This window comes from Lycorma delicatula, chromosome 13, assembly GCF_047948215.1.
Source record: "Lycorma delicatula isolate Av1 chromosome 13, ASM4794821v1, whole genome shotgun sequence".
Lineage (NCBI taxonomy): Eukaryota > Metazoa > Arthropoda > Insecta > Hemiptera > Fulgoridae > Lycorma > Lycorma delicatula.
The window spans coordinates 38,837,300-38,861,642 of record NC_134467.1 but is presented as its reverse complement, the minus strand read 5'-3'; the positions used below and the strand labels follow the sequence as shown (position 1 = coordinate 38,861,642).

General features: G+C 30.9%; 1 protein-coding gene across 1 annotated transcript in view; it reads left to right on the top strand.

Moving 5' to 3' along the window:
• The window catches only part of LOC142333730 (uncharacterized), an 81,745-nt gene extending 58,581 nt beyond the window's left edge, over positions 1-23,164 (top strand). The window contains exons 3-4 of the mRNA XM_075381177.1: positions 11,859-12,328; positions 22,922-23,164. Coding sequence (XP_075237292.1) covers positions 11,859-12,318 — 460 coding nt within the window. The 3' untranslated portion in view covers positions 12,319-12,328; positions 22,922-23,164. The remainder of the gene's footprint in view (positions 1-11,858; positions 12,329-22,921) is intronic.
• The last annotated feature ends 1,179 nt before the right edge of the window (positions 23,165-24,343 follow it).

Sequence of the window (24,343 nt, the reverse complement as noted above, 5' to 3'; positions counted from 1 at the left end):
ACAGTATAAAACATTTTCCTTCGTTATGTAAATGTTGCAGGATAGTCAGCTATCTACGAAGAGGCACTTTTTTTTCGGGAGGCATGGTACACATTTAAATTTGCTCAAATAAATGAAAAACTAAACTAATACAATGAGTGCATCAACAATATCTTGCGTAATTTAATTGCCTAGTGGAGGAGTACTGTAGTAGGCGTCTACGCGACGCAGAACGGTATCGTCCGTCTTTGTCTCGCTTGTGTCTGTATTTTATTTGGCCTTATGATAATACATACTTATGATAATTACATCAATCTTCTTATAATTAAATTCTCTACAATTTATGTTTAAAAAATGTATGATTTATTGCCAATTTAACAACGTTATTGTTCGTCAAACCTAAAAAAATGTTTTTTTTTAAACCTATTTTTGGAGTTTTACATGAGATATCTTAGAAACTAAGAGAGATACAGTTCTGGGATTTATTTTTTTTCAATTTCGCAACTCAAAAACCATAAGAAACAATTGAATTTGCCCCTTAGTTGACCTTCCCAGAATTTCAGAAAGCCTTAATTTACCCGGAGGAACTGAAACTCGAGCGAAATCTTTCGCCCTGTATAACTCGCTAACGAAACGTTTTCGGACCTATGTTTATATGAAAATTTTTCTTATTTTTAGCCTCTAGAATGAGTTGTCAAAGTATTGCCTTATCCTCCTGAATTACTCTGTACGGTTTGAAATGCGCGGATTGCAATTTAAATTGCATCAGTATGACCAATCGATAATTTTTAGTAAGAATAAAACAGCATCTAAATTGTATACACTAAGGTCATACAGATAAATCAAATTTTGCTAAGAATATTATAAAAAATAATCATAATTATGACCCAGACAAATATTTATTAACATACTTGATTACTTTTATTTACTTTCTCCTGTTTAACCTCCGGGAATCACCGTTCAGGTGTTACTTCAGAGGATGATATGTATGCGTGTAAATAAAATGTAGTCTTCTACTGTCTCAGTTCCACCATTCCTGAGATGTGTGGTTAATTGAAACCCAACCACCAAAGAACACCGGTATCCACGATTTAGTATTCAAATCCGTGTAAAAATAACTGACTATACTAGGATTTGAACGCTGGAACTCTCGACTCCCAAATCAGCTGATTTGAGAAAACGCGTTCACCACTAGACCAACCCGGTGGGTTGTACTTGATTACTCTAATAACATATATAATACTAATATTTTAGGAAAATATCATATATATTAAAATAATAATAAATCAATAAACGAACAGATAAAATCTGATAACGAAGTTTTATACAAAACAAAAAGGTATTAAATAGTAAACCCACCGGGTTGGTCTAATGGTGAACGCGTCTTCCCAAATCAGCTGATTTGGAAGTCGAGAATTCTATAGCGTTCAAGTCCTAGTAAAGTCAATTATTTTTACACGGATTTTAATACTAAATTGTGGATACCGGTGTTCTTTGATGGTTGGGTTTCAATTTACCACACATCTCAGGAATGTTCGAACTGAGAGTGTACAATACTACACTTCATTTACACTCATACAGATCATCCTCTGAAGTATTATCTGAAGAGTAATTACCGGAGGCTAAACAAGAAAAAGAAAGATAAAAGGTATTAAATAGTAGTAATAAATTATGTTGGCCAAACTGATCCACATCCATTTTAATATAAGAGTTGAGACCGCCAAATTGACGAGACGTTTACGTCGATATAATTTTAAAACATATGACGATGTATTGTTACGTTTTAAGCAAATATCACAATTTTTTACGATTTTACATGTTAAATTTTAATTACTATTATAAATAGAATGAATATGAGAGTTCCTGAAGATGGAATTTAATTCCGAAAGCGCTTAAACGCTTCAAATTTAATTATTGGTAAGCGATTTTTTGTATATTAAATAAATATGTATATTTAAACCAACGGACCAAGCTTAACAAAATTATTTAAAAAAAAAGAAAAGTTAAACGTTTTAAGAACATGTTTAAAAAAAATATATTTATTGATTTTCACCCCAGATTTCTCAAAAATTACTACAGATATGGTTCTGGGATTTATTTTCTTCGTTTATTCAGGTCAAAAACCATACGAGATTACTAATTCTGATCCTTAAATAATCTCCTAAAAATTTCAATACGACCTCATTTCATCGGGGTACATGAAATCCGATAGAAATCTTTCATTAGCCGTAACTGGCAAACGAATTTTAGGATATATATTTATATGTACTTTTTCGATTATTTTTACGAGTAGAATAGGTTATGAAAGTCCGGGGAGAACTTCGTGATACACTCTGTATATGTATATATATATATATATATAAACAACGAAAAAAATATTTTTGATTGTTTCTTTTCCTTTATTTCTCATTTATTTCCGTTTATTATTTGTGTTTCTAATAGTAATATTACAATAGAAAATATACAAGTCGTGGCTAATTACTGCATTTTTAACCCAATATACACGGTCTATATAATGCAAACATACACGCACATACACACACGGTAATTAACTAAAAAAAAATGAAGGCTCGTGTAAACATTCACGTATATACATAAAAGAGAGAGAAATGTAATAATAATGTTCTAACATCTCTTTTTCAGTTTTAATTATTGGATTAATAAATTATCTAATTAAAAGTGTAATTAATTTAAAGTAAATAAATAACCAAAAATAAAATTAATGGGCTGTAAGAAAATACGTGCGTAATATATATGTAGTATTTAAAATGTATCACGTAGTATAACAGAAGTTAAATTATAAAAAAAAGATTTTCATTTGAATTTTTAGTTTTATTATATTAAAGATCATTTTAATTGTTATTTTATATTTCTTTAATTTCTCTGACCTTGATTTTTTTGTTATAAGTCTAATTGCTTAATTTTCTTTAAACTATTTAACAAGTAAATGCGTGCACAAGTGCGCATATATATCATGCACAAATTAATATACACATACATACTAAATTACCAGGTAATTAAAAAATAAAAAATAAATTATTAATGCCGTTACTAATTATACTTGCCCTATTAAGAAAAAAAATTTTTTTTTGCTTTAATCATTTGACTGGTTTGATACAGCTCTCCAAGATTCCCTATCTAGTGCTAGTCGTTTCATTTCAGTATACCCTCTACATCCTACATCCCTAACAATTTGTTTTACATATTCCAAACGTGGCCTGCCTACACAATTTTCTCCTTCTACCTGTCCTTCCAATATTAAAGCGACTATTCCAGGATGCCTTAGTATGTAGTCTATAAGTCTGTCTCTTCTTTTAACTATATTTTTCCAAATGCTTATTTCTTCATCTATTTGCCGCAATACCTCTTCATTTGTCACTTTATCCACCCATCTGATTTTTAACATTCTCCTATAGCACCACATTTCAAAAGCTTCTAATCTTTTCTTCCCAGATACTCCGATTCTCCAAGTTTCACTTCCATATAAACCGACGCTCCAAACATATATTTTCAAAAATCTTTTCCTGACATTTAAATTAATTTTTGATGTAAACAAATTATATTTCTTACTGAAGGCTCGTTTCACTTGTGCTATTCGGCATTTTATATCGCTCCTGCTTCGTCTATCTTTAGTATTTCTACTTCCCAAATAACAAAATTCTTCTACCTCCGTAATCTTTTCTCCTCCTATTTTCACATTCAGTGGTCCATCTCTGTTATTTCTACTACATTTCATTGCTTTTTGTTTTGTTCTTGTTTATTTTCATGCGATAGTTCTTGCATAGGACTTCATCAATGCCGTTCATTGTTTCTTCTAAATCCTTTTTACTCTCGGCTAGAATTACTATATCAGCAAATCGTAGCATCTTTATCTTTTCACCTTGTACTGTTACTCCGAATCTAAATTGTTCTTTAACATCATTAACTGCTAGTTCCATGTAAAGATTAAAAAGTAACGGAGATAGGGAACATCCTTGTCGGACTCCCTTTCTTATTACGGCTTCTTTCTTATGTTCTTCAATTATTACTGTTGCTGTTTGGTTCCTGTACATGTTAGTAATTGTTCTTCTATCTCTGTATTTGAACCCTAATTTTTTAAAAATGCTGTACATTTTATTCCAGTCTACGTTATCGAATGCCTTTTCTAGGTCTATAAACGCCAAGTATGTTGGTTTGTTTTTCTTTAATCTTCCTTCTACTATTAATCTGAGGCCTAAAATTGTTTCCCTTGTCCCTATACTTTTCCTGAAACCAAATTGGTCTTCTCCTAACACTTCTTCCACTCTCCTCTCAATTCTTCTGTATAGAATTCTAGTTAAGATTTTTGATGCATGACTAGTTAAACTAATTCTTCTGTATTCTTCACATTTATCTGCCCCTGCTTTCTTTGGTATAGAAAAATACAGTTCGTAATAAAAAAATTAATAAGTTCAGGAAAAATCGGAATAAACAGTAGTTTAGATCTTTAATTCACAAAGAATGTAACAGATTTTCAGGATATGTTCTCCTGGTTTTTTACCAATACGTTTTTATTTTATTTTTATAAAGAAAAGTGTTCGTATATAGATTGTGAAATACTTCGTTAGGGAGTGTCGAGTGACCAAAGATTTCCCCCTGATTTCTGCAACTTCGGTAAAATTAAGCTATATTATAAATAAATCTTGGAACCGAAATTAAGGGGATAAATTAAGGGGATAATTTTATATATATATATATATATATATATGTAATACGATTTGAAAAACTGAAAAAAAATCCCAGAATTATATCTATATATATATAAAAATGAATGTTTGTCTGTCTGTATGTCTCTTATATCTTTCTAAACCGTTCATCCGATAGCGATGAAACTTTGGGGAGTGGTTGGACACATGCCAGGAAAGGTTTCTGAATTAGTTTGGACCCGCTAGGTGGCGCTGGCGTCGAGATATTTCGAAAAATTGGATTTATGGTCCGATTTGACTCATATTCAGAATAAATGTTACTTGCATGGAAAGAATTATCTCTGCAAAAAAATGAACCCGCTAGATGGCGCTGAGGTTGAGATATTTAGAAAAATTATATTTATGGACCGATTTGGTTCATATTCAGAATATGAATATTAGTTACGTGAAAAGAAATATTTTTGCAAAAACTATACGCGCTAGATGGGGCCGGTGTCGAGATATTTACGAAAACAAACAAACAGACTTTTTTATTATATATATATATATATAAAATGCATGTTCGAATGTGTGTCCGCTAAAGACTAAAAAACTAATGGACCGATTTACGCGCGGGCAAAAGGGAAAAAGGGGAAAATGGAAAACGGGGAAAAGGTGGAAAGATAAAAGGGGAAAACGGAAAGGGTAAAAAGGAAACTGGGAGAGGGGCGAGGGAGAAGGGTAAAAGGGAGAAGTTGGAAAGGGAAAAGGGGAAGGAGAATAAGTGAAAGGTAAAATTTGTGAAGTTCAGTTTTTTAATTTTTTTTTATCAAATTTTCAATTGTGTTCATTTAAACTCTCTCTCTCTCTTTTTCTCCCTCTCTCTCTCTCTCTCTCTCTCTCTCTATATATATATATATATATATATATATATATATATATATATATAGAAATAGCGAAGCATTGCCGGGTCTGCTAGTTTGTAATAGTTTTTCGATAAATCTGGGGTAAGAGACAAAAGATTGGGGATCGAAAAACAAACTAATCTATGTTTGGTGTAAAATAATTTTGTTAAATACGTAATAAACACGTAAAAATCTTAAATATAACTGTTAGAAAATTTGATTCTGAGAAAAATGATATAAATGATATAAATAAAGTCCATTGAAATTATGAGAGGTTATGTCTAAGACCGTTTCATTGTAAAAAAAATATTCTGAAAACATTATAAATATTTTTTATTTCTCTTAAAACTACATACCTTATACTACTTCTCTATATAATCGCCACATGAATTAAGATATTTATCGTAGCGATACACCAGCTTCAATATATTATCGTCGTATTTTTCTGCCACCAGTTCATTTAGCCACTGAATAACAGCATTTTTAACTTCATCGTCACCCGCGAATCGCTTACCGCTCAAAAATTCTTTTAATTTCCCAAACAAATGGTAATCAGAAGGAGCTAAGACCGGACTATGTGGTGGATTATCGTAAATTTCCCATCCAAATGTTCTCAGTAAATCACGTATCGGACTCGCAACATGTGGACGTACATTATTGTGCAGCAGGACAAAAAGTAAACCGTCATAACGTGCGAGTTTGGGGAACTGAAAACCCACACGCTTATGTGGAACACATTCGGGATTCTCCGAAAGTAAACGTTTTTGTGCGATCTCTCGTGAGGCAGTGTATGGGCCGTTATTATTTATGGAAACGACAGTAACCGGAATGATATACCTGGATATGTTACAATTATGGCTTACGCCTCAGCTACTCAACGACTTCATTTTCCAGCAAGATGGTTGTCCTGCCCGTTTTCATAACGAGGTTCGACAGTACCTTAACACAACATTACCTCGGCGCTGGATAGGACGTCGGTATGAAGAAGATCAACACATTTTGCTGTGGCCACCAAGATCACCAGACCTCACCCCATGTGATTTCTTTCTATGGAGTTACGTGAAAGATAAGGTGTTTATCCCACCGATGCCGCACGATATCGCTGAGCTAAAGGATTGCATAATCAATGCAATCAAATCTATCGAAAATGACATGTTAGAAGAGTTAGGCTTTCGTGTTGATGTGTGCCGTGTCACCAGAGGAGCACATATTGAACATTTATAGATTTTAACAAAAACTGTTTGTGTCCCTGCATCACCTCGTACAACTTTCATTTAGGTAAGTAAAATACTTTTTTTGTACTGAATTTTTGTAACTCCTAAGAACTTTATGAAACGCACTGTACTAAAGTTGAATATTGGCAACGAACATAATCGGATTGTTATAGAAAGCTATTAAAACGGCCGCCATGGTTAAATATTTCATAATGGGAATAATCCTACGTTCTTTCTAGGTATAAAAACTATATTCATACAAAATTCTGTTGAACAGATTTTACGTGAAAGAGTAACAAATTCACAGAAATCTCAAAATTTATATATATATATATATAAGATCAGTTAGAAAATAGTGCATGATTTTTAAGGTTATTTGATCAAGCGAGAATATTCGTGTAAATTAAACGTTTTTGTTAAATATTTTGATTTTTTTTTATAATTCTGATCTAAAAATTGTATAATTAATTCAATTTTAGTATTTAAAAACCCTTTGGCATATTTAAAATAAAAACATGTGAAGGAGAAAACCAGGAAAATTGCATAAACCTTTGCCGGGTTTTTTTTTCTTTAAATAATCAAAATCGATACATTTTAATAAAAAGTAATACTTTAGTCAAATTGATAACTTTTTAGTATAAATTAAACAAAAGAAAAACGAAATTTTGTAAACAATATTACGCCTATTATAAGACAATAATATTAATTAATAATGATAGATAATTAAGTTTCAAGTAAATAGAAAGTAGATTTCTTTTTACTTATCCGTATAATCGACAGTTTAACATGAATAATAATATATACGACGTACATCTTCCATACGAAGTCGATTTAAAAAAAAATTTACCATAACTTGTTTTTTTTTTGTTTAACTCTATCACCGGAATTGTTTTTATTTGGTTTAAAGGATTATTTACTTTTTCATTTTCTCTTTTATATGTATGTATAGGAGATATCGCTCTCTCTGTCTCACACACGCGCGCGCGCGCGCGCGCGAGCGTACCACACAAACACATTTGCTAATACGTTCGTTCAACAGAGTTTTGTTTATTTTATAAATCATATCTAGTCTAGTAAGTAACATTATTTTTATTAATATTTATGGCTGATAAACAACCATTATATTTTTGCTTCCTGTGTATTTTTTCATTTTATTTATTTCTTTAATTCTCTTTTAATATTTATATTTTTACAGGAAGACAGATTTTCATATCTAAAGAAAAAAAAACATGAATAACATTACTTCAGTAGAATTTAATAAATGTTTACTTGTAAACATTAATTTTATAGAAAAAAGCAACTTATTCATTTAAATTTAAATCATTTAAAAATGAAATTTTTGTCTGTATATATTTTTTTTTTTTTTTTTGTTTATTTATTATAAAAGTTAAAAATTGTTAAATCTAAAGTTCAAAGGATATGAAAAATGATTACATAAATTTATATTAGTAAAATAAAATTATAAACATATTTTACCTGTAAGGTTAGTTATTTTCTCCTAAAGTAAAGATTATACATATATATATATATATACAGAGTGTCCCATATAAAACGCAACCCAACCTTATATTGGTAGGTATTGAAATAATAAAAAGGCATGTGTAAATGTAAATGTAATTTTTATTATTATCATCCATTACCTTACATTTAGAGTAAATGTTGGAAGTGGCCTCCATCTTCTTGAATACAAGTTTCAATTCTTTTTACAGCGTTTTTTACAACTTTTTTCAAAGTTTGTGGCTGGATATTTAATACAGCTTGTTCAATATTGACTTTCAATTGTTCAAGTGTTCGTGGTTTGTCGCCGTAGGCTTTTTCTTTGAGGTAACCCCGTAGAAAAAAATCCGCCGCAGTCAAATCTGGAGATCTTGGTGGCCACAAGCCTCGACCGATAACACGATTACCGTAGAATTCCCCGACGAAATCAAAAGTTGAACCTGCGTAGTGCGATGTCGCACCGTCATGTTGTAGCCGGCAGTGTCTGTCTTCCTCTTCCAAGAGTGCGATGAACTGAAATAAAATATCCTGATATCGTTCTGCATTAATGGTGTACTCGAAAAAAATAGGACCGATTATTTTCTTCCGCGATATCGCGCACCACACGCCCAACTTCTGCGGGTGTAATTGTTTTTAGTGATAAAGGTAGGGATTTTCAGCGCTCCAAATTCTACTGTTTTGGCTGTTTACGTAGCCGTCCAAATGAAACCGTGCTTCATCCGTGAAAAATAACGAATCCATAACGTTAATTACCTCACGCAGAAATCGACGAAACCGTTGACAATATTGTAGCCGTTTTTCTTTGTCGGGCTCAAGAAGTCGATGAACCGTTTGAATGCAATAAGGTCGTAATTGTAATCGTTTGGTCGCCCGATGAACCATGAACGATGAATTATTTTGTCGATTTAGACAAATTAATTTCAGCAGACAAACATCTGATCGATTTATTTGGCGAGGCGAGTAATCGGTCTTTAATTTCAGTGACTGTATCTGTATTCAACACTGACGCAGATCTTTTGTGTTCCTTGTTATTAACAGAACCGGTCTCTCTAAATTTTGCGACTAACCTTAATACTGATGTTTTGTTAGGAGCTGGTTTATCTGGGTACTTATGGCGAAACAAATCTTGCACTGCAACCGCTGATTTCGTACTGAAGTACGACTCGACAATGAAAACATGTTCATTTAGCGAAAACACCATCTTCTCTCTTCTAGCAATACACTGAACGTTATGATTGCATTGTTGTTACTATCAGTAGTGTTCTACTGTGTCGCCGCGATGTTCAGATGTTGGACGAATCCATTTCAGTAACGAGTAGGGTAGTAAGCTTGACTTTTGAAATTTCATGGATGAGTGATTGATGGGTTGCATTTTATATGGGACATCCTGTATTTATACGCGAAATCTGTAAATAAAGTTGTGAGACTAGTTTTTTTTTTTTTTTTTTTTTTTTTTGGCAGCCAAAGTGGCAACACTGTAAAGTTACTAGTAAACATATTGTTATAAGAACAGCTGATTTATATTAGGTATTAATATTTTCGGTCTATTGTTGCTACGTGAGACGGAAACGAGTTTTTGTTATGCGTTACAAAAATGAGTGATACTATGAGCAACGTTGTGTAATCAAGTTTTGTGTTAAACTCTGTGAGAATGCTACTGAAACTTTTTTCAAAATTAAAAAAGGGCGTATGGAGATGACGTTCTGTCACGAGCCCAAGTTTTTACGTAGTTTAAAGTTTTTTTCAGATGGCCGGGGATCAGTTGAAGAAGATCCACGTTCTGAAAGACCGTTCAACGTCAAAATGTAAGAATGTTGACCGAATCAGAGACTTGATACGGTACGACCGGCGATTAACCGTCAGAATGATTGCAGAACAGTTGATTTTGAACCGTACCACAATCCATCAAATTTTGATAATCGGATTGAATATGAAAAAAGTTTGTGCAAAATTGGTCCCAAAAAACCTCACTGTTGAACAGAAAAACAACATGGTGGAAGTGTGTGCCGCGACTTTCTAGGGCGAATTGAAATTGATTGTGATTTTCTTAAAAATGTTATTACTGGTAATGATTATTGGATATTTAAGTATGACCCAGAAATAAAACGCTAGAGCAAGGAATGGCACACTGCAAACTCACCATATCCCAAAAAAGCAGAAAAAGAAGAAATAAAAAATCAAAACCATGCTAATTTGTTTCTTTGATAGTAATAGTATTGTACATAAGAAGCTTTTGCCTACAGGACAGACTGTAAATCAGTATGTTTACTGAAAAATTCTTGAAAGACTGTAAAAAAGAGTTCCCTGTGTGAGACCAGCCATCAAAGACAACTGGATGCTGCATCATGACAATGCACCATGTCATACTGCACTCAATTAATGAGTTTTTGGCAAAGAAAAACATTCCTGTATTTCCTCAACCACCTTATTTATCTGACTTGAGTCCCTGCAACTTTTTCCTGTTCTCGTCTTTAAAAAAACACCTCAAAGGACACCATTTTGGAACAGTAGAAAACATTAAAAAAAAAATGTAACCAACCAACTGAAGGATATTCCAGTTTCTGAGTTCCAAAACTACTATGAAAAGTGCAAAAACTGTTTGAAGCATTGCATGGTTTTCCAACGGAAGTATTTTGAAGGTGATAGAATCCACATACAGTTGGATTGTAAATAAAAAGTTTTTCCCGATTAAAAAAGACGGGATTTGGAGAATTATTCCAAACGAAGAGATTTACAAAACGATCATCCCGATAACTAATAAGTTTTGAAAGAAGAGAATTTCCTTTCTAGGACATATTTTCAGAATGGAAGAGACCAGACTTATCAGACGGATAATCAAACCTTTCTGGAAAAAGAAAAGCAGACCAAACTGGTTTACGAAGTACAGAAAGACATGGAGGAATTAGACATAACTCGTGAAAACCTAAAAACAAAAACCAGAAACTATGAGAAATTAAAAAATAAAGAAACAAGATTCCTATCAAAACCCAAGAAAACAACAAGCCGGGTTTACTCTGAACAAGAAAGGGCAAGAAGATCTGAAACCCTTAGAAATTACTGGCAAAAAAGAAAAGCTGAAAAACAACAAATCAGCAAGAAAAGAAAGAACTTGCCAAAAAAAAATGAACTGAAGTGATCCATTGGGGTCTTAAAAGTAAAAAATATATATATATATAATATGAACTGGGACTAAATCATAAGACTCTTACTTTGAAAGAGATATATTCTATAACAGATATGTTAATTCCTTAAAGGTAATAGACTTACATACTACATAAACATATATTAAAATTTTTGAACTTTTTCAGCTACATTATAAATACATCTTAGTATTTAAAAAAAAAAAACCATCAGATATAACTAGAATTATACAATACAATTACTGCATTTAGTCATTACATATGCATAGCTGAAAATATTTTGATGAAAATAACTTCATTATATTTAAGAATCGATTCAATTATCCGTTACAAATTTACATGTACCGAGTTAGATACATGTCTAAATTCCCATAAAAATAAAAATCTTTCATTACATTATAAATTTTTATTATATATTAAATTAATCTATTAATTATCTTAATAAGTGAATTAACGAATTATGTTTTTTTTTTTTTTCAGTAATTACCGACAAAGATCATTAGCACCAATTATAACAGAAATGAGGGATGAAAAAGATAATTATCATGTAGTTCATGGAAGCGGTGGTAGTAGCATAAATAGTACATCAAGCGGTGCTACTAGTGGCAGTAATAAAACAAATCAGGTTGATGATAATAATAATAATAATGATGACATAGATGAAGATACGGGAACGATAATATACCATGATGATATAAGTGATGGAAATAAAAATAATGATAAAAATAAATCTGTAATAATAAACGAAAATGTTGACAATGTTGATGATAATGAAGATGATGCTGATGTTAATATTAACTTATTAACTGAACTGTTACAAAAAAGGTTTCAAAAATTAAGTAAACAACCTAAACATTTTGGTTTAAGTACATTTGGACATTTAAAAATTGATTATTCAAATAATTGGTCAAATTTAGATAGATACATTGGCAACAGTTGAGTCAGGATCGGTAAGTTTTCTTTTTTCTTATTTAGCTATTATGATTTTTTATACTTTATACTTTGAGCCTAGATTTCTGTGATTCATCCATTAGACTTACTGTGTAAAAACCGAACAGAAAGTAGTCCTCATATGAATCTACTAGCACCACAACCCCAGCAGTTGATGCACCAACTATGAGTATATAGATCCCAGTATCCTAAAAGCATGGATGGATCCTCAGGATTTCAGGATCCTCAAAAAATGGGGATGAACGAATCAAGGATAAGGAACGCATAGTTAAAAACAGCAATGGACAAGATAATATTTTATCCACCGGGTTGGTCTAGTGGTGAACGTTTCTTCCCAAATCAGCTAATTTGGAAGTCGAGAGTTCCAGCGTTCAAGTTCTAGTAAAGTCAGTTATTTTAACACGGATTTGAATACTAGATCGTGGATACCGGTGTTCTTTGGTGGCTGGGTTTCAATTAACCACACATCTCAGGAATGGTCGAACTGAGAATGTACAAGACTACACTTCATTTACACTCATATATATCATCCTCTAAGTATTATCTGAAAGGTAGTTACCGGAGGTTAAACAGGAAAAAGAAAAAAAAGATAATATTTAGATTTCAATAGGAATAGGAGGTCAGACTCTACCAATAGATTGTATTTTTTAGTAATATTTATATAGGAAACAACTATACTCTGGATTATCCGAGAAGCAAAGTTGTCACCAAAATGCTGAACCGCAATAAAAAAAAGCAAATTGCTGCACCAATTTGTAGAAAACATCAGCATAACATCACCAGTGGTAGTAGATGACATAATCCTGCAGTAATATCCAAGATAGAGTAAATGAAGACTCACAAAAGATGATGGGTGAAGAAATAAAATGATCAGCCAAAGAGAGACTGCCTTTGATCGAAGTAAATTGAAATAAATGCAATGGACAACACAATAACAATAACACACGAATTTTAATTTAAATTACATTTTTATTAAATGTAATCCAATAGGCAGAAAAACTCCATTTATTTCTAAATCCATTAATTTCTGCAATATCAGAATTAAAAAAATAAGGAAGCCTTTTTCCACCTTTAGAGTGATAAAACTTTTAACTGTATAGGAAAAGATGAAGACTGTTAAAAAACTATAATCCCATTGTGGTTTTAGTTATACTTTAGTTTTATGTTTCCTCACGCCAAAAAAGTATTCAGTAATGGGCAAAGTTGTTGTTTTAAGATTTTTTTATGTACTTTCAGGTGTTTTTTTAATTTCTGAAGAAAAATTAATTAAGTGTATTTTTAATATAAAACAATATTATTAATCAATACTGTGCTATTCTAGAAAAAAATTCCTCAATTTCTTCAGGAATATTGGAAAGAATGAACAACCACTACCAAAAGGATCTTTAAGCTTTCCACTGCGTGAGGATATACATTATATACTACAATTCCTTTAAAGACGCATCTTTTTTTCAGTACCAACCCTTTTTTGTTATTTATAATCCCTTCTTTCAAATTTCCAATTCTGTTTATAAACATCTGATCCTAATTGATAAATACTGAGGATATCAGGAAGCCAGTTCATCATTTCTATGATCTGATAGAAGGGCTGTCTACAGACTGACGTGAGGATGTAGTTAATTGCGAGATGGCAGTAAAATAAACCTAATGGTAATGTGCCTATAAGGAAAGATTAAGTTTCTTAATCACATCCAAAATACAATTGTATACGTATAAATAAAAAACAGAAGAATTGAGAGGAGAAGAATTGCAGAAGGATTGAGAGGAGAGTGGAAGAAGTGTTAGGAGAAGACCAATTTGGTTTCAGGAAAAATATAGGGACAAGGGAAGCAATTTTAGGCCTCAGATTAATAGTAGAAGGAAGATTAAAGAAAAACAAACCAACATACTTGGCGTTTATAGACCTAGAAAAGGCTTTCGATAACGTGGACTGGAATAAAATGTTCAGCATTTAAAAAAAATTAGGGTTCAAATACAGAGATAGAAGAACAATTGCTAACATGTACAGGAACCAAACAGCAACAATAACAATTGAAGAACATAAGAAAGAAGCCCTAATAAGAAAGGGAGTCCGACAAGGATGTTCCCTATCTCCGTTACTTTTTAATCTTTACATGGAACTAGCAGTTAATGATGTTAAAGAACAATTTAGATTCGGAGTAACAGTACAAGGTGAAAAGATAAAGATGCTACGATTTGCTGATGATATAGTAATTCTAGCCGAGAGTAAAAAGGATTTAGAAGAAACAATGAACGGCATAGATGAAGTCCTACGCAAGAACTATCGCATGAAAATAAACAAGAACAAAACAAAAGTAATGAAATGTAGTAGAAATAACAAAGATGGACCGCTGAATGTGAAAATGGGAGGAGAAAAGATTATGGAGGTAGAAGAATTTTGTTATTTGGGAAGTAAAATTACTAAAGATGGACGAAGCAGGAGCGATATAAAATGTCGAATAGCACAAGCTAAACGAGCCTTCAGTAAGAAATATAATTTGTTTACATCAAAAATTAATTTAAATGTCAGGAAAAGATTTTTGAAAGTGTATGTTTGGAGTATCGCTTTATATGGAAGTGAAACTTGGACAATCGGAGTATCTGAGAAGAAAAGATTAGAAGCTTTTGAAATGTGGTGCTATAGGAGAATGTTAAAAATCAGATGGGTGGATGAAGTGACAAATGAAGAGGTATTGCGGCAAATAGATGAAGAAAGAAGCATTTGGAAAAATATAGTTAAAAGAAGAGACAGACTTATAGGCCACATACTAAGGCATCCTGGAATAGTCGCTTTAATATTGGAAGGACAGGTAGAAGGGAAAAATTGTGTAGGCAGGCCACGTTTGGAATATGTAAAACAAATTGTTGGGGATGTAGGATGTAGAGGGTATACTGAAATGAAACGACTAGCACTAGATAGGGAATCTTGGAGAGCTGCATCAAACCAGTCAAATGACTGAAGACAAAAAAAATAAAAATAAATAAAAAACTAATCAACCTCTTCGGCAGAGTACCAGCATAAAGGAATAGTTGCATCTTTGCTCTTCATCTGAATGGTTCGGTATACAAATCCTGGCATCTTATCTCAATAAAAATTCATTTTTTTTCAATAAAACGTCATTTTTTATCTTCCAGAAAAAAGTACGAAATCTATAATTGCATGTAGGTGTGTAATTACTAACCCACCAAGTTGGTCTAGTGGTGAACGTGTCTTCCCAAACCAGCTGATTTGGAAGTCGAGAGTTCCAGCATTCAAATCCTAGTAAAGAAAGTTACTTTTATATGGATTTGAATACTAGATCATAGATACCAGTGTTCTTTGTTGGTTGGGTTTCAATTAACCGCACATCTCAGAAATGGTCGATCTGAGATTGTGCAAGATTACACTTTATTTACACTCATACATATCATCCTCGTTCTTCCTCTGAAGTATATCTGAATGGTAGTTACTGGATGCTAAACAGAATAATAAGAGGTGTGTAATTACTGGAGAGAGTATTTAAAAAAAATTAAATAAATTTTTCATTAGGAAATACAATAAATAATTTTGTAAAACAATCTCTGTGGCAGAGTGGTGGTAGCATCTAAGATCTTTCATCCAGAAGTCCTGGATTCAAATTCTAGTCAGGCATTTTTTTTTTACGTTCTTCAAAATTTCTATTTTCATTTTTTTTTTGCACAAGTTTCAAGCTTATGTGGTGAATTACTTTATCAAGCAAAAAACAAAAAAACCAGAATTTATGATCTGAAAAAATATAATTTATTATTATTGCATTAATTGTTTTTATATAATTTAAAAAAAAAATATGTTAATATTAAAATGTCATATACATGTAGATTTGAGTTTAAAAGTTTTTCCTAAGTATATAAAACTGAAACCCACCCGGTTGGTCTAGTGGTGAACGCGTCTTCTCAAGTCAGCTCATTTGAAAGTCGAGAGTTCTAGCGTTCAAGTCCTAGTAAAGCCAGATATTTTTACACGGATTTGAATACTAGAACGTAGATACCAGTGTTCTTTGGTGGTTGGGTTTCAATTAACCACACATCTCAGGAATGGTCGAACTGAGAATGTACAAAGACTACACTTCATCTACACTCATACATATCATCCTCATTCATCCTCTGAAGAATTATTTTAACGGTAGTTACCGTTAAGATAATTCTAAGCTAAACAGGAAAAAAAAAGTACATAAAACTGAAAGATGCCATCTAGGCTTTATATAGCAGTTTATAATAATATTGAAGGACTGGACAAATCTTCAAAGGATTATATTAAAAAGAATAAAGAATATAAGACCAGTTCATTTTATTTTATATATATATATATATTTATTTTTTTTATTAATTCTGAATCACATCTAAGTAAGCGCTAAAATTGGAAATTTTTTTATAATAATAATAATAATACTAACAGTAAAAAATTTTAAACAACCATAAAATTAAAAAGATAAGAAATCTGAAAAATCTCTATTAAATAATCATGATAATAATTTAATTCTTGCCGTAGCTAACCATTAACTATTAAGCAATTTAAACGTTAAAAAAAACAGTATATACTTTCACTAATACAACTAACTGTATCAATTTTAATAGAATGTGCGGCATCTTAACACATTACTCTTATTCACTTTCAATGAGATAGCAGTAATAATAATAAAAGTACCTACCGATAAAATCTAATATGTTACGGTAAATGAAAATAACATCATAGATTAAAAAAAAAAAAGAAAAAATACAAAGAAAATAAAAAATAGGAAAAGTTTATGAATATAGCTGTAATACTAGGAAAGGATAAAAAGGAAGTACTGGTGTAATCATGAAGGCTGTGGTCATATCATTTTAATCTAATTTTTTATTACGGAAGTGGGGGGAGTTCAGGAGAAAATATATAGTTAAAATCTAGTAGAGTATTATGTGTTACAATTCACTGAACGTAACATAATACTATCCATTAATTGTAATATGAAGAGATGGCTTTCATTTTCATTAAAAAACAATAGTATTAATTATAATCATTTGATGATAAAGTAATAATTTTTTTTTATTTTCATTTTTTTGTTATCAGTTACTTGATTTACTGTTTCTCTAGTTTTCTTTTATTTTTTTATTTAATTATTAATATTTATTTACTTTTATTTAATTAATTTGTTCTTTATCTAAGTTTATTTTTATGATAATATTCAATGACTGTTGTTTTAATACGATTCATTTAATACAATGTACTTAATTTTTAATGTAACCTGAAGGAAAACTATACTATTTTCTTGTCGCTCTTAAAGTTTATACTTTTCTGGCCGTATAGTTAGTTATACAATACTAGTCAGTGGGCTCCGCTACTGTGTCCCCCCCCCCCCAATGTGTTCTTATTCTCATGATTATGAGAATAGTAGTGATAAATAACAATTAAAGTCTGTTAAGTTCGTAAAATTGATCAGTTTATTGTAATTTCTTTAGTTGGTTTTCATATGATCAGAAACTTTGAGTGATTTGAAATAGGAGGGTTTCAGAGTAGTTGGCCCCCTAACTTAAAAATGGTAGTTTTAACTGATTACCTAACCTTAATAAGGGGAAAAAGGTATTTTTCACAGTTCTTACCATTACCTGACAAACACAACAAGAAGATGATCATACTTTTTGTCATTTTTTGAGTTTTTCTTTTATTTATGTTTTTTAGTCAAGAAACCAAAACCAGGTGCAGCCAGTCGTGACACATATGCAATAACAGTGGCAGTGGTATACACCATACCACCTTTTCAGTCTTTTCAGCAGTTTTTTTTAAAAACTGCTTTTCTCAATAACCAAAAGAAATATCGAAAAAGATGGACAACTTTTTTGTAGAAAATCTAATTTCAAATAAAAGGTCGTCTCCGAATTCGATCTGATAAATGGTTTAGCTATAGTACCACTGACTGTTGGGGGAAACCAGAAATTAACTTTTCACATTCTCATTAATTGAAATTGTTGTTGTTGATGAGAGTCACCACTTTTTGAACTTGTTTTCCAAGTTAACATTGCATTCAGAATGAATCTCATTTCTTTTCCAGTGTGGATTATGATTAACCAATTAACATTTTTACTCCTGCACTACTCCAACGATGTTTTTTACATGATTTATTTTTTTTACTCCAACCACGATTTTGTCATCAAATGTGATGTTATAATATATGATTGTTCCAAATAAACAATGGAAGAATTATCTTCTCAATTAAATATTTCCTGTTATTATCATCACTTTTACACCAATTAAACCTTAACTCTTTCAGGATAGCTGCTAATGTAGTTCTAGAACATTTAAATTGAATACTTTTTTGAAGTTCTTCATGTAATTTATTTAATGTAGGTAATTTATTATGTTTTGCATGAGACTCGTTAACTGTTCTTCTTACAACACCTTGATCAAAACTAATCCATAACTGGTCTTGAACGTTATTTATACTATTTTGATGTGCTGTATGAGCATGAATGCGATTTAGATTTAAGAAGTTCCTACTTTTCTTTTCAGAGTTTTTGAACTTGTGATTTTGAAATTCCACAATCTGTAGCTACAACAGTTCTTTCTTCACGTTTTTGAATTCATATTAAATATTTGTTATAATCTAATTTTCTTAACTTTATAGCTTCTTCTTCATAAAATCATATACATTTATTAACTATTGTATGAACTTGACTACAGAGCTTTTTATTCTTAACTGTGGATTTAAATTTTGGCATTGCAAGCAAAAATTCACTAACAAAAAATATATGAATTCATTAATACACATAAAATATTAATTAACATGCCAAATTTTGCAGACGGAAACAACTATACTATTCATAGTGGGTCACGCCAAGAATTAAATTAAATCAGTTTATTGAAAATGAAAAGTAAATATTAGTATTGAATGTAGTCAACAATGCGATACAAAAATTACTTAGCTATTTTATGAATATGTATAAAATGGCTAAGCTATCAATAAATTATTATTATTTGTAGGGTATAGACCTATTAATTAATGATGATATTTATTACTACAAATATCATCAATGATAGTAATACCCATTACAAAGTGCATATAAATATAACTTAAATGAAATATTTTGATAATCTCTATTCCTATAAAGTGGTCATTCATTTTATGATTCGCTTGATTGAGGGAGAATAATAATAATCTATAATACAAGAATAAACTTTTTGATTTTTGTACTGTATACAGTAAGAAATATTTTTAAGTACATTAAATATTTTTAAAGAAAATATTGTCTGAAATTAAACAAAACGATAATAAATTTTAATTTTGGAAAGAATTTTTGCTATTTATGAAAATAGTTAAACACACTGTATTACAGAATACTCACTTTCTGAATGAGTCTAATGTTATGAAAAAAGAGTAATATAATGCCTTGCACAGCGACTGTCTGCCTCATACAAGCAAGCTTTTGTTTTCATCATATGCCCTGAACACTCAACAATTCCATAGCCATCTTACAAATTCTTTAAATCCACTAGTCAGTTAGTTTTTCATGAGACAGTTCCCAATAATAATTAAATTAGTGGTAATGTAATGTCAGAATAATAATACTCTATCTAATTTAAATTTAAAATAACTTTAATTTGAACGTGTCTGTTTAGAAAAAAAAAAACAAAACCAATCATTACTCACAAAATAAAATCACAAAAAATACATAACGTATTTTAATATATAAATTGATCTGTTTCAACTGAATAATGTTTTATGTTGGACAAACAGGATGAATTTTCATTGTCTAGATTTTTTTTAAATTTTTGATGTATATTTTATTCATTTTTTTTTTATATATTACAATTTGTGTATGTCTTAGTGAGATGTATATTTTGTTTTTAACTGGATTTATTTTTCATTTTTAATCACTATAAATAATAGTACTATTTATTGTATAATGCTGATTGCTGGGTTCTTCTATGTAACTTGAGATGACAAAAAAAATTTACAATTTAAAAAAAGTAATTTTCATTGCCAAGTATCATAGATAAAAATATTGAAAATATAATAATTATTATTTAGAAATCAAAATAAAAACACAAAATAGAAAGAAATTGAATATTTTTAAAAAATCATCAAATGACTACGACCAAAAAAACAAATGAGATATTTTTGAAATCTTTCCATTAATTTAAATGACATTGAAATTTGTTATAACAACATTACATTAAACTTTCTAATTTAAAATAATGAATATATTGCAATGTTAACTTTTTTTCATTGTATTAGTCATTACATTAACAAAAGAGAAAGTATTATTATTAAACTAATGACAAATAGAAGATCAATTTAATTGGTAAAAATTGCATGACATTGAAAAAAAATCATAATAACACTGGTAAATTAGTTTCTGCATTCTTTTATAAAATTTATTTTTTATTTATTTATTTTTTTTTTTGCAAATCAACATTTTATTCATTCATTTGTTTTGTCATTAACACTTTCATCTTCATATCTTCTAATATCAAAAAAAATTGAATTGTGATCTAATCTTTCTTTCTAAACATTCTTTTATGGTATTTGACCTGATACCACAATAAAAATGTTTTATAACATTTTATAATATTATAAAACATTATAAAATGTTTTATAATGTTTTGTTTTATAATAATAAAAAAACATTATTATTATATAAATAATAATTGTATATAAATTAATTAAATAATTATTATATAATTAATTATATATAATTAATATGTATAAATTATTTCCAAAATTCTTATATCATCCCAAAAATAATAAACATCTCATACTTGGCTTACTAAAGAAATTTTCAAAGTAAATTGGTTCCCCATTACATTTTTTAATGAACTAACGTAAAAAGAGAGAAAGAAGCCAAACAAAATAGTAGTTTGTTATATCATAAAGATATATGAATGAAATTGGGCAAGCTATGAGAAGTCTAGATCTCACAAAATAATCCGCCAGGTTGGTGTAGTGGTGAATTCATAATCGCAAATCAGCTGATTTCGAAGTTGACAGTTCTAAGGTTCAAATCCTAGTAAAGGCAAAAAACTTTTATACGGATTTGAATAATAGATTGTGGATATCACTGTTCTTTGGTGGTTGGGTTTCAATTGACCATATGTCTCAGGAATTGTCGATCTGAGACTGTACAAGACAACACTTCATTTACATTCATACATATCATCCTCGTTCACCCTCTGAAGTAATACCTTATGGTGGTTCTGGAGTAGAAACAGAAAAAGAAAGAAGATCTTACAGAACAGGATATTTTTAACAGAGAATTGTAGCATGTTGGATGCAAGACAGCGAAGGCAGTAAAAAACTGTAAAAAAATATTTTGTTTAATAAAGACAATTTTATTAATATACATACCAAATTAGTAAAATCAATAAAACTGACCCTCACAAACATTAAATTGAAGGTAAAATTCAGAGGTGAGCTCTCGGAACCATTTGAAATCAAACAGGTATGTGCTAAGGCGATGGGATCTCACCACTGTTATTTAACTGTGCTCTAAAAATAGTAATAAGGGAATGGCTCTAAAAATGCCCCCAAAAATAAAAATAGGCCAAAAAATTAAAACAAACTGTCTTGGTTTCCTGATGACTTGGCACTGCTAGCAAATGACATCGACAAAGCTAAATCAGAGATATTAGAATTTCAAAACAGTGCAAATAAAATTGGTCTCAAAATATCATTAAAAAAGACAGAATTATGCTCCAAAAAACCAACACGATTAAAAGAAGTAAACATAGACATTAATAAAATCAAAATAATAACCCAATTTAAATACGTTGGAGAAATAATAACAAACAACCTGAACAAAAAACCTCAATCCAAATAGGAAGAAAACTAGCTAAAGCTGAAAAATTAATCTGGTACACTTACAATAAAAATTCCATTCAATAAATGCAAAAATAAAACACTACAACACAGTTATAAAACCAGAAACAACTTATTCAGCAGAAACACTCTTCCACCTAAACGAACAATCAGAGACAGACAAACTCCAGAAAATTGGAAAAAGAAGAACATGAATCAATTTATACCAGAAAGACGGTCAGTGGTGGACTGTGCCCGACAAAGTCATGTACAAAGAGTTAGAACCCATCACTGAAACCATGTAATAAGAGGAGACTAGGATTCTTTGGACATATTGTGAGGAAGCAAGATTTATAACTTCTGAAAAACTTATGCAGTACAATCTCGACTTGAAAAACACTAAGACAGGATGTATAAAAAATAAGAGAGGATCTGAAGGAAATTCGTCTTACATCAGAAGACACCACAGATAAGATAGAATTTAACAAGTAAATCAAGAAAAAAACATGTTTCACATTTGCAAGAAAAGCTCACAACACAAACATTTTCAACAATAGAAAGGGCACAAAGATCGAAATGTATGAAAAAATATTGGGATGATCACAAGGCCCAAACAGTCCTATTGAAGAGACTTGGATAATGGACTGACTAAAGTAATCCCATGCGGTCATAAAAGATAATAATAATAAAAAAGACAATTTTGTTATATTTTTTATAATATTTTATTTTATGTATTAGTATTAATTTATGTGTTAGTATTATAAATTAATTATTATCTAGAAATAATTTTTATTTTTATTTCAGAAAGCTCAAGATTTGGAGTGCTGAGTCAACTGATGTAAATAAAAACTGATAATAATAAAATAAATATATTTAAAAAAATTATATAAGCACTGTTAATAAAGAATCACAAACACACATACATATCATGTTATATAGCGCAGTGAATGAACTAAGTACAACACACTCTGGTGACGGTATAGTATCACTATTTTAATATTTAATTATGTAAAAATAATAAACTTATTAATTGTAAAGGTTTTTTTTTTAAATAAAATATTATATATATATATGTACACATGTTAATTGTAATTATTTAATTCGTTTTTAATATAAATTTACAACCTCATCATCTAGTATTCTGCCTAGCAGCAGGTCCTTTACACCACTGTTGCCTCCATTCGTTTCTGTCCCAAGCCTTCTCCGGCTACTTTACTTTCTCCATATCCACATCTAAAAATCCTCAATCCAGTCCCTCTCTCTCTAACTCATTGTCCATTTGATTAATGTCTTCATTTCTATACAAGACACTCCATAAATAGCATTTGGCTAACCTCTTCCTTAATTCTAACTGAAGACTACTATACAGTAATTTTCTCTTCATACTGAATGCTTCCTTTCTGTTGGTATCCTTCCTTTTATTTTTGCTGTGCTCTTCCATTCCTCTGTAACTATAGGCCCCAAATATCAGTCATTTTTTACTTTTTCTATTTTTCTTTCATTACTAAATTCTCTTTGAAGTTTACTTTCATTACTTTAGTTTTTCCTATATTTATTTTCATTTTGTATTTTTCATTCCTTCCTTCACAGCTTAGCAATCTTTGGAAGTGTTTGTAAACAATCAGTTTTTTTTTTCTCTTTCCGTTGGGGGAAGGAAAAGCTCTGCCAGCCGCTGTCAGGTCCACACTGACGGCACTGCGAGGCACCTACTAAAAAAACCTCCTCCCCTATCATGCAGGGGCCGGATCTAAGCCATATGGCATGTACAGTTCCTGCATGATCACCCAGACATTCTACTATCCAAATCCGCATGACCGGAAGGCGTCCCCAGGGGGTGATCAACGAGTGACTACTCCGAGGAGCCCCCGTCGCCCACCCTCAGAAGCTCTTGATCACCCGTCATCGAACTCCACGTCTCTATAGATCCACATCTGTTCAGTCTGTCGTCGCCTCTCTTCATTGGCCTTCCCTCCTATCATTGATGTGATCATAGTCAAGATACATCCCCATTTGTTGTTGTTGTTGCTGAGCATTACCTCGATTATATTGTTGGCCCTCTCCACACCCTGATCCTCGAGCACTACTCTTAAGTTGCACCATCTAGGGCAAAAAAACATCACATACTCTGCTGCATCCAGTCCACCGCAGTTGTGACAGCGACTTGTATGGCATCTGCCCACCCTGTACAGATAGTCCTGAAAACATGCATGTCCAGACAGGAACTGG